Source organism: Budorcas taxicolor, chromosome 10, assembly GCF_023091745.1.
Source record: "Budorcas taxicolor isolate Tak-1 chromosome 10, Takin1.1, whole genome shotgun sequence".
NCBI lineage: Eukaryota > Metazoa > Chordata > Mammalia > Artiodactyla > Bovidae > Budorcas > Budorcas taxicolor.
The window spans coordinates 34813576-34826387 of NC_068919.1; the positions used below are offsets into that span (position 1 = coordinate 34813576).

Sequence of the window (12812 nt, forward strand, 5' to 3'; positions counted from 1 at the left end):
TTAATGTGTGAAGTGCAGCCACGGGACCAGTGCCCAAAGTCGGGCTGCGTGCGTTGACCTCCATGGCACTCAGCACACCCAGGTGGGTTGGGCTCCTCCCCACGCCGAGGAGAGGCTCACCTGCTCTCGGATTATCCGGGTTTTTGTCTGGGTGGCAGGAGAGGGCCTTCTGTCTATATGCCTTCTTCACCTGGAAGAGACAAGATTGGGTTATTCATTCTCTCACCCCAAGACGGACAGGAGAACACTGGTAACGGGATAAGGGAAATCCAGGGAGGGCTCTGCATCGCTACAGGAAGGTTGCCACACTGAAACAGTCATCTCACAACCACAGTGGAGATCTTCAGTGGAAGCAAAGGCTATGGAGGAAGCTGAAGGCTGCCCAGCAGCAGGGTTGGGCCTGCTTCCTGCCGAGCACCTAGTCTCACCTCTGTGGATGTCAGAGGCTCCTGGCAGGGGCAGATTCGCTCTAGCCACCCAGAAACAGGCACTCACACAGTCTTAGTGTAATGTAATGTAGGCCAGGGCAACATTTCCGCAGGGAAACTTAGCCATCAACATTTTAAATGTACTTTCTCTTTGACTTACTATGGAATTTGGACTTGCAGAAGCATGCCAAAATAAATATACAAGGATGCCCACTAAAACATAGTTTATATAAGCCCCAAAGTAAAGCCAACCAAAATCTCCAACAACGAGGAGACTCATTTAAGAAATCACCATAGACAAAAGTCTGTATGTGCTGTCCAGAAACATCTTCAAGTCCTCATTACAAGAAAGAAAACTGATCAGGTATGATGACAAACAGCAAATCATTATGTTCTACACCTGAAACTAATCCAATGTGATGTGTCCATTATACCTCAACTTAAAAAAAAAGAAAGTATCTCCAAGGTACAGTGCATTTAAAAAAACAGGGCTAAGAACAGTACATACTAATATGATAATTTGGGGGTTAAAATAGACCAAAAATAAAAGAAATGTAAATAGTTAGAAACACTCAAGCATGTGCAAGCCTTTGTTTTCCTTTTTTCCTCACAGCAATCACAAGAAACAGTGGTTTCTTTTGGAGAGAAGCTGAAAGCGGAGGGGAAAGAAACATTCACTTCTCATTGTATACTTTTCTGTGGTTCTAATTTTCAAACCTTAAACTAGTCTTTATTATTATTATTTTTATTGATAACAGGGGTTATCTTGGCGGGAAAGCTATGGTCTATTTTTAGTTTTCATCTTTGTACCTCTTTATTAAAAAGAAAATAAGTATTATTTTTTATATTAGTAAAAATAAATAAACATAGCTACCAAGGTTCTCTTTTGAATATTCCCCACTCAGAGCACAAAACCCAGAAATCCTCTGCTTTCTGAGGCCTTGCCCTCACTCTGCCTGTATATGTTACCTACTGCTCAAATCTCTTGGGAGGAGAAGCCTCTAGCCCAGAACCTCTACCAGTAGCTGAGCAGACTGGCTCTCCAGGCTTCCTATGGGGAACCAATAAACATTTCAATCCAAAGTGTGCTAGAAAAGGGCCTCCAGAGGCAAACAGCTAGCACCCCCAGGGGAGGGTCTGTGGCCCAGTGCCGGCTGCACCTTCGGCTACAGCTAGCCCAGGACCTCTGGGGTGTGCTGCCACCTGCTGGGCCAGAGCTGGAACCACACCTTCACTTGCCCAGGCAAGCAAGCCCATCTATTAATAGCTCTCCTGGCTGAGCCTGAGGAAGCAGGAACCACTCCCAGCACAGGCTTTGGGCAGAAAGTGTAAAAGGCCCTCCCTGGCCCCTAACCTTCCCAACAGCCCACCTATGTTCACCTCCTCACCCCAACTTAGGTCTTCACCAACAATAAGTAATGACAACAATAACAAAATCCAGCTCTTTTTTCACTATTTGTTGTTCAGCCACTCAGTCGTGTCGGACTCTTTGCCACCCCATGGACTGCAGCTCACCAGGCTTCTCTGTCCTTCACTATCTCAAACCCATATCCACTGACTCTATGATGCCATCAACCATCTCATCCTGTCGCCCCCTTCTCCTCATTAAAAATAATAAGGGAAGAGGAGGTGACAGTTTCATTTGACATGTCATCTTTTACTCTTGAGGCAACTTATCATTTGTCATTCCTCCCTTTACTCTTTCTTTTCCCTTCTCCATTTATGCCTAGGGCCTTATTTCTTTTTCACTTTAAACCAAGCCTTTATTATATATTCTTTATATTTGCAGGTTTCCCCCATGGCTCAGTAGTTTAAAAAATCCGCCTGCTAATGTAGGAGACCAAGTGTCTTTTGTTTTTCAATAAGTAAAACAATACAAAAATATATAAAGAGAGAGAGAACTAAAAAGCTAATGTTCTTTCCTTATTTCCCCAGCCCTCTTTTCAAAGACCTTCCCCCTGATCATTCCAACAAACAGAAGTCACTGGGATTTGTTTCTGCCTCTCTGCCCCCACCTCTCCTCGCTCTCTGATCCCAGGCGCTGTGTCTGAACTGGTTGAGAGGAAGAGGAAGGGAGAACAGGGTGTCTTTTGCCTCAATTTGCAACACTGCCCTCAGGACCAGGATTAGCAGGCATGCCCTACAAAGGCTGAATTTTGTGGAAGATGGTTTCTTTTGTATCATGGAGCTCTTTTAAAGTGTTACGTATTCTTTTTTGTAAATGCGAAAAAGGACAATAAGAGGGAGGGAAGGAGTAAATAGTAGGAATAGTAGGAAATACTAAATAGTAGTAAATAGTAGGAAAGCAAAATAAGAGGCAAGAGGGGGTTAGGTGGTAAAACACTCTTCATTTTCTTTTCTTTCTTTAGAGAATGCTTTATAGTTTTTTATTCTAAAGGAATGATATTAAATAGCTTTCTGTTTTATATTTCATTTTAATGCTCTATATCAGAATTTTTTTTAACTTAAACAGGAAAATTGTTCAAACAAAAAAACCTAATTATATAATAATGGGAAATTAATCTACATATATTAGTTTGTTTTCTCATCAATTCTCTTTCCAGAATATGTTCCTTCGACAAATGTCTTTAACAGTCTCGTCAGATTTCATTTGAAGCAACAGTATAACTAGACCAAGGTCACCTCAGTCCCCATCTGGGGGGACCTCCCACCCCTCCAGCCTCCCACACACTCAACATCTATAACCAAACACAACTGCCCCAATCAACTTGATGTATCCTGGACCTCTGTCCCCTCAAGGCCTAGCCTGGGCCTCCATTTCCAAATCACCCCTTAAAGGTGTGAGGAGCTGAGCATTCTGTATTGAGGAATCCTATTGAAAAAAATTACCAGTCTCATGCAGTGGCCCGATGAGTAACGGGAGAGGTGAGGTCAGAAAGTCAAGGGCATGCTGGTATTCATTCTTGGAGAGGAATGTCTACAGATAGGAGGGGAGCTCTCTGACAGCCCTTTGGTACAGCACCCAATCTACCCCACCGCCTGGGTCCACTCATGGAGCATGGAGAATACAGAAGGACTGAGCTGAAGCTGGGGATACAGAGAATAATCAGGAATTTCCCTGACACTGAAGAGGAAGGACACTGCTTAGCAAGGAAAATGGCTGTGAAAACAATGAATTATACTACAGTTGTAAGATTCCTTAAGTGAGGTCCCTAAGAATGGAAAAAAAAGAGAGAGAGGAGTTAATTTTATCCTTAAAGGCCTCACACAGGAGATAACATCTGAGCTGGGTCTGAAAGGTGAGTAATAGTTCTCCAAGCAGAGCCAGAAAGGGCATTCAAGACAGAGGGTGTGGAAGAACCTGACTTCCCTTCAAGCCCCAAACCAGCTCAGAGGAGAAATATGTTTTCCTTTCATGAGGAAAAGGTACTGAGAACAGAAAAGGACATGAAAAGGAAGAGACGTGGTTGCAATAAAACATGGAAGTAAAAATAATGTTTTTGTCAAAGAATATTTTAATTTAAAAAAAAAGCAAAAAAACCCTTTGACCAAAGAAAAGTAACAGAAGAAAACCAGGAAAAGAATAAAATTCACACAAACAAGTTTTAAAAACACAAACTTGGGATGAAGAAATGCTCGGGAGCGAGGGCACACATGAAGGCAAAGAAACACAAAACTGGCCTGAGAAGAGAAAGAGCTAAAGGTAACTCAGGTGTGACACTGAAAATACAAGAAACTTAGCATGATTCATAAGGTATGTGTGATTCATAAAACAGAGAGTGGACCAATTAGAAGGAAAAGCCCCACAGTGCATATGAGCAGGGCCAGATGTGGAAAGCCTTCTAAGATCAAAAGTAATGAATCAGGATGAATGACTAAAGAGGCTTTAGGGGTCTCCAAGCCCAAAGAACTTGAACCCTAAAGCTCTCTTTGAGCTAATGAAAGTTTGTCGTGAAGCACAAAGACAAGATTAACGGAACATATAAGCATGGCCAAGAAACAAACAGTAATAAAGGTAAAAATTCAATGTATGGTAAAAAGTATTACTAAAATCCAACATAATGAGTGAAAAAAGTTAGTTCTTCATCTCAAGCCATATACCAAAATAATTCCAAATAGATTAAAAAAAAAAAAACTCAACACAAAAAATGAAACTAAAAGAAAATGATGAGACTATTAATCTACTTTTAGTGTGGGGAAGAAATTCCTAAGCATTAAAGCAAGGGAAGGAATCACACATACATGCACACACATGTATACATACACAAAATGAATGGATTTACAATGAAATTTTTTTTAATTTATCTAAGAAAAAAATCATAGACAAAATTAAAAGATGAGGGGGGTGGGAGGGAGGCTCACGAGGGAGGAGATATATATATACTTTCAGCTGATTCACACTGATGTACAGTAGAAATCAACATAACATTGTAAAACAATTATCCTCCAATTAAATATAAAAAAGAAGTTAAAAAAGAAAGGACAAAGGAAATGATAACTGAGAGAAGTATGTGCGTGATATCTTTACTATACAAAGAAGCCATGCAGAAAAACAAAACACAAGAAAAAGACAAACTACAAGAAAACAGAGAACATGAAAAGAGAATCATAGAACATAAATGGTTGACATGAAAAATGTTCAGCCTCACACATAAAAATTAAGTCTTTTTCACCTCTCAGTTGACAACAAGGAAAACAAAGGATGGTATTTAATGTTGGTGGCTTTGTGGTGAATATGTAAATTAACACAATGATTCTGGTCTGTTAGGGGTTTTTTTGTCTGCAACCCGTGGCTTGCGGGATCTTAGTTCCCTGACTAGAGATCAAACCCCTGCTCCCCACCCGCTGCAGTAGAAGAGCTTAGCCCTACCACTGGACTGCCGAGGAGTTTCTTATACAATGATTCTGCGAAGTAATCTAGCAGTATATATCAGGAAGCTTTGACAAGTGCAGACCCTTTGATCCAGCAAGGCCTCTTCTAAAGAAATACTTAGAAGTTTATACAGTATTTATAAACACTGTTGTTCATTATAGCATATTTATAAAAGAAGTCAGAAATAATCTACATTCCAAAATGGTTGCTAGCATCTACCATGTAGCAAGCTCTTTCTGAAGTGCTTTATATACAGTAACTTACTTAGCTCTATTTTTCAAAAATAGGATTACTCTCCTTTTTAAAAAAAAAATCTATTTTGTTTATTTAGCTTTGTCGGGTCTTAGTTGTAGCATATGGGATCTCTTGGTTGTGGCGTGTGAACTCTTAGTTAGGGCAAGCAAACTTTAGCTGTGGCATGAGAGATCCAATTCCCTGACCAGGGATCAAACCCGGGGCCCCTGCATTGGGAACACAGAGTCTTAGCCACTGGACCACCAGGAAGTCCCAGTAACTTACATAACTCTTAACACGTTCCTATGAGGTTGAAATTATTATCCTCATTTTACAAATGAGAAAACTGTGACATAATGAAGCAATCATTATGATACTGAAAATCCATTCAATGAAAAACTATGCAATCATTATTTCAGACAATAACTGTTCTATTCTAGCCATATACCATAGGAAAAACTGTGGCTCCCAATCACCCCCTGCCATCAAAGAAGGAACAGGGAGTCTGGACTTCCACCCTCACTAGCTGTAACAAAGCACCCCAAACCTTTTGCCAGAGTTGTGTCAGAGAAGGCCAAGAAGGGAGTTCACACTCACTAGATGAAAATATAAAAAATATTTCTGAAAAAGAGCATTATAGTTGACATTTACTTTTCACAGTGAGCTTGTATTACTTATCACATCAAGAAAAAAAAATTGTTCAAACAAACAAATAAACAAACATAATAGCCAGAGCAATTAGACAAAGTAAAGAAATAAAAGGCACCCAGGATTCCCATAGTGGTCCAGTGGGGAAGAGGCCACCTTGCAATGTAGGGGACATGGGACTGATCCCTAGTCAGGGAACTAAGATCCCACATGCTGTGGGGCAACTAAGCCTGTGCGCCACAACTACTGAACTCACTCAAGATCACCAAAGACCCTTGCATGACACAACAAAGATCCCACAGGTCACAACTAAGACCCAAAACAGTCAAATAAATAGAATTTTTTAAAAAGAAAGAAACAATGTGTATCCAAATCAAAAAGGAAGAAGTTAAACTGTCATTACTTGCAGATGACATATTGTATACAGAAAACCCTAAAGAGTCCAACAAAAAACTGTTAGAATAAAAGAATTCAGTAAAGTTGGCAGGATACAAAATCAATGCACAAAGGCCTGTTGTATTTCTATGCACTAACAATGAGCTATCAGAAAAGAGAAATTAAGAAAACAACTCCATTTACAATTTCATCAAAAAGAATATAATATCTAGCAATAAATTTAGCTAAGAAGGTGAAAAACCTGTACACCGAAAATAAGACACTGATTAAAGGAGCTGAAGAAGACCAAATAAGAGGAAAGATATTCCAAGCTCATGGTTTGGAGGAATTAATATTATTTAAATGTCTTTACTACCTTAAGAAATCTATGGATTCAATGCACTCCATATCAAAATTCCAAGAGCATTTTCACTGAAAAATTTTTTTAAATCCTAAAATGTGTATGGAGCCACAGAACACCCCAAATAGGCAAAGCAATCTTGAGAAAGAACAAAGCTAGAAGCATCATACGTCCTGATTTCAAACTATATTACGAAGCTATAGTAATCAAAATTGTATGGTATTGGCATAAAAACAGACACCTCAATCAATGGAACAGAATAGACAGCTGAGAAATAAACCAACACATAAACGGTCAATTAATTTACAACACAGGAGCCAAGACTGTGCTATGGGGAAAGACCAGTCTCCTTATAAATAGTTTTGGAGTGGGGAGGAATAAACCAGGAGCTTGGGATTAACATACACACAATACTGTACATAAAAAAACCAACAAGGAGCTACTATAGAGCACAGGGAACTTACTCTATAATAACCTACATGGGTAAAGAATCTGAAAAAGAGAAATATATGTATACAGAAAACTGAATCACTTTGCTCTCCACCTGAAACTAACACAACATTTAAATCAACTATGTGCCAATGAAATTTTTCTCCAATAAAATCTTTAAAAATAAAAAATACTGTTGGGGAAACTAGGTAGTCACATGCAAAAGAATTAAACTGGATCACTATCTTACACATACATAAAAATTAACTCAAAGTGGATTAAAGACTTGAATGTAAGACATGAAATCATAAAACTTCAAGCAGAATACATGGAAATCAGGCTACTTAACACTGGTCCTGACAACGATTCCCTGTTTTATCAGGATTTGAGAGCAAAAGCAAAAGCAACAAACAAAAGCAAAAACTAAACAAGTGGGACTACATCAAACTAAAAAGCTTTCGCACAGCAAATCAACAAAATAAAAAGGCAAACTATGGAATCAGAGAATATTTGCAAATCACATATCTGATAAGGGGTTAATAAAAAGACCCAAAATAAACAACAGAAAAACCAATCTCATTAATGATAGGCAGAGGATCTGAATAGACGTTTTTTCCAAGGAAGATATACAAATGGCCAATGGGTACATGAAAAAATGTTCAACATGACTAACCATCAGGCAAATGCAAATCAAAACTACAATAAGATACTATTAATACCTTACACGTGTTAGTATAGCTATTATCAAAAAACAGAATGTGGGGATGTGGAGAAAGTGATCCCAGGTATACAACTGGTGCAGCCACTACAAAAAATTGTATAGAGATTCCTCAAAAAAAATTAAAAATAGAACTACCAGGAATTCCCCAGCAGTCCAGTGGTTAGAACTCCACACTTTCACTGTCAAGGGCCAGGGATCGATCCCTGGTTGGGGAACAAAGATCCCACAAGCTGTGTGGCGTGGCCCAAATAAATACTAAAAAGATAAAAACAGAACTGTCAAATGATCCAGCAATTCCACTTCTGAGTATTTATCCAAAAGAAATGAAAACACTAACTTGAAAATACAGTGCACCCTCATGCTCACTGCAGCATTATTTACAGTAGCCAAGACATGAAAGCAACCTAAGTGTCTTCTGATGGATGAATGGATAAAGAAGATGTGAGATTATACATTCAGTTCAGTTCAGTCGCTCAGTCGTGTCCAACTCTGTGACCCCATGAACAGCAGCACGCCAGGCCTCCCAGTCCATCACCAGCTCCTGGAGTTCACTCAGACTCACGTCCATCGAGTCGGTGATGCCATCCAGCCATCTCACCCTCTGTCATCCCCTTCTCCTCCCGCCCCCAATCCCTCCCAGCATCAGGGTCTTTTCCAATGAGGCAGCTCTTCGCATCAGGTGGCCAAAGTACTGGAGTTTCAGCTTTAGCATCAGTCCTTCCAATGAACACCCTGAACTGCTCTCCTTTAAGATGGACTGGTTGGATCTCCTTGCAGTCCAAGGGACTCTCAAGAGTCTTCTCCAACACCCCAATTCAAAAGCATCATTTCTTCGGCACTCAGTTTTCTTTATAGTCCAACTCTCACATCCATACATGACTACTGGAAAAACCATAGCCTTGACTAGATGGACCTTTGTTGACAAAGTAATGTCTCTGCTTTTGAATATGCTGTCTAGGCTGGTCATAACTTTCCTTCCAAGGAGTAAGTATCTTTTAATTTCATGGAGATTATACATACACATACCCATACACACACACACACAGATAGATATACCCAATGAACTATTACTCAGCTATAACAATGGAAATCTTGCCATCAGTGACAATGTGGATGGACTTTGACGGCATTATGCTGAGTGTCAATGAGTCAGAGAAAAATACCATATAATCTCATATACCTGTGGAATCTAAAAAACAAACAAGAAACAACTCATAGAGAACAGATTGCCCCAGAGGCAGGCAGTTGGCAGAATGGGGTAGCAAAATGGGTGACGGGGATTAAAAGGTATAAATTTCCAGTTATAAAACAAATAGCCATGGGGATAAAATGTATAGCATGACAACTATAGTTAGTTGTTGTTGTTTACTTGTTAAGCTGTTTCCAACTCTTTGCGACTGCTTGGACTGTAGCCCACCAGGCTCCTCTGTCCATGGGATTTCCCAGGCAAGAATACTAGAATGGGTTGCCATTTTCTTCCCCAGGGAATCTTCCTGACCCAGGGATAGAACCCGAGTCTCTCGCTTTGGCAGGTGGATTCTTCACTGTTGAGCCACCAGGGAAGCCCCATGCTGTATATCTGAAAGTTACTAAGAGAGTAGATCTTAAAATTCTTCTCACAAGGAAAAAAAATTGTAACTATGTACAGTGATGGATGTAATTTAATTAGACTTATTTTGGTGATTATTTCACAATATATATCTCAAATATATCATATCATTATGCTGTACACCTGAACTAATATAATGTTACATGTTAATTATATATTTTAAAAAACACAAAAAGCGAAAAACCAGGGATGTTTAGCTTCTTTCAATTATCCTAAGCTAGAAAGCAACATGGTTCACTGAAAGAAAGAAGGTCCTGGAGTCTAACAGATAATGTTTTAACATTTTGAATCTTCTGCATGCTATTAGCACAATCTGGGGCAAATTACCAAATCTCACTCAGCCTTAGGTTCTTCAACTACAAAGTGTGGGAAGTATCCCCTACACATAGAGCCATTCTGAAGATTAAAGAAAATAATCCATGTGAAGTACCTAACAAAACCAGGTACTCAATATAAGGCCCAAACCTCTTGTTTATCCACTCCTAGGAGGGAGGTAAATTGTTACACCAGGCCAGGATGATGCCAACCTGACTTCAGAAACTTCAGGAAAGGACCCAGGTCAATCCAGTATGAATTCTCAAGGTGTACAAGGCTGGTTTCAAGAATGCTGGGAGCAGTTCTCAAATTCTATCCTTGGTCAGCCCCCAGGGGCTCTGAACTACCCTCATTCAAAGAGCAGGTAGCCTGAGATCCTCCAGAGTGGCCAGGAACAAAAGCCCAGCTGGCCTAAGAATGCTGGTCAAGTGTGTCTGTCCTGATTAACTAGTTATTACCATCTTTCTGTCCTGATTAACTAGTTATTACAATCTTTAGCTGCTAAGCCTGCCCTGGGCAAGGCCCATTGCTGGGTTTTAGCCTGGAAGGCCAGTTCTGACTTTGAATCAGTTGGCCTGCAGTTTGGTATTCTGTGCTACAAACAGGACTCCCAGCTCCGCCCAGCCCTCCTGGAGTGAGTAGTACCTGAAAAATTTCTCATCTCATAAACACAACTCTCCTACAACAGGCCTCTGAAAAGCTTCTGTATCAATACTGTTTATTATTAAATAATTCCACCTTACTAGCAGCTCAAGAGGGCAAAAAGATGCAATAATATTTTTCTTAATCATGATAAGTTGAGAAGGAAGAGGAACTTTCAGAAGAATAAAGAAACAGAACGACTTCTGTGTTATCATGTGAGAGAGACGGGACTATTTAATCCCAGGGTTGGCAGCTCCTTTATGAAACAGAGTCTGCAGGTGCTCGGACACCCAGGGAGGTTTGAGGCAGCCACTGAAAGTTGCCAAAAGCTACTGAATTATCTCAACACTTGCAGGTTTCCTTCTTTACCTGTAGGTTTCTCCTAGAAACTCAGGTCCCTAGCACTTGGAAATAGTCGTTTACATTTCCTTAGACTTCAGAGAAAGGACCTAGGTGACAAAAAAGCCAGGCTTCTAACCCAAAGCCCCTGCCCAGACCATGATTTTTCCAAGAACCAGGCTGTCTCCAAGACCCAGCCCCAGAATGACAGAGATCTCAGATGAACCTAAACTCTATGACTTCAAACTCCAATTTGCAAAAGTGTGGTCTTTTCTCCTGATGCCTTTCAAAAATACCACAGATTACTCCCTTCCCTTCTCCATCCTATGACACTACTTGAGTTTGATCAGTCTTCCGTCACGCAGGATCATCACTCAGAACATAAACTACTGAACAGTAAAAAATGTTCAGATGTTACTGAGGGCAGAGTCAGGCTTTTCCTATGCTTCCTCAGGTGATGATTATCTTAAATTCTACTTTAAAAAAAAGTATATTTGACTGAGCTGGGTCTTAGTTGTGGCATGCAGGATCTAGTTCCCTGACCAGGGATGAAACAAGGGCCCCCTGCATTGGGAGCACAGAGTCATAGCCTCTGGACCAACATGGAAGTCCCTTAAATTCTACTCTTTTATAGAAATATCTCTTCCCTACTAGACTGTGCCAGATACCAGCATATCTTTGGAAGTGCTTATAAATCTGCTCTTTCTTTTTTGGTATGGCTTGGAAAAACAGACACACTGGTTATGACTGTACTTCAAATGAGAGCACACAGGTATAGGAAATTATGGGGGTTCTTAGAAATAAAGGGAATGCGCTTTAGGGGACAGGGAGTTTTGCTTATCCCCAGGGCCCAGAACAGTGCACTAGGCAGTGCCTGGCACTCAGTAGGCACACAATAAATACCTTTTGAATGAAAGGGGCAAATATCCGTTTGTTCTCAACCAAACACAATTAGGAAAACTCAACTATGTCAATTGATTCTGGCCTGTTGAAGAGCAGAAGGAAGTGGGTACTGTTCCAAGCCTTGGAGATCTTCCCAAACTATTTTATAATTTCTCCTTCTACCTGCCAACACTTCCTCTTAAGTAGAAATCACTATAACAGACTGATAAAAGAACCACAGTGGGAACTAAACGTTATCCCCCTGCATCATAGAGGGGAAGAATGAGTTATGCATTAGCCCAGCCCTTCCTGGGGGCTCCATAACTGGATTGGCCACTTGCAGCAACCTAAGCCCAGAGCAGGGAAAAGAGCTTGGAGCTGGGTCTCCACTGGGCTTGGTGCCAGGCACACAGGAGGGCCTCTGACAATCCACCTGCCTCCAGTTTCACCTCTTGAAAGGAATGAATTCCCAACTTAGACAAAAAAAGCCAGGCGCTAAGGGGCCCAATAAATATAAAATAGCCTTCATTAACTTAAAAGAAAGGTGCCTTACAAAAAAGAGATCATTATTTTTTAGAAAGTTGTTATCATTTCATATAATAAAACTTGGAGCCAAGTAAGTATTAACAGTACAAGTAATTCAGTCCAGTTTTCAAAAGCCCAACTCACAGGTTAGACTCAGATACAGAGGACACACAGGGAGGCTGCTCCATGTGACAACAGATACCGAATGAACAAATCATGCTGGTGAATCAGCTAGAAGTCATTACAGGCCCAGTTCCAGAAGGAGCAATAGTTAGTAATCTCAGCCTGGGCAGTATTTTCTTGCCAAGCCTGTGGGAAGCAGACATTTCATCAACCCTACACTAGCCACAACCCCAAAGGTTATGTGACCGCCTGATACCATAGGCAGGAAGTAAACCACAGAGCTTACCTGGAAGTCCCCTCTGTCTAAAAGATTGGTCACTTTCGTTTCTTAAAGCCTATGGTCTACA

The 12812-nt window shown here is 40.5% G+C and overlaps 1 protein-coding gene across 1 annotated transcript in view; it reads right to left on the reverse strand.

Moving 5' to 3' along the window:
• Positions 1–12812, reverse strand: part of DNAJC17 (DnaJ heat shock protein family (Hsp40) member C17) — a 28710-nt gene that overhangs the window by 10184 nt on the left and 5714 nt on the right. Inside the window, exon 2 of the mRNA XM_052647231.1 lies at positions 121–190. Within this exon, the coding sequence (XP_052503191.1) occupies positions 121–190 (70 nt within the window). The remainder of the gene's footprint in view (positions 1–120; positions 191–12812) is intronic.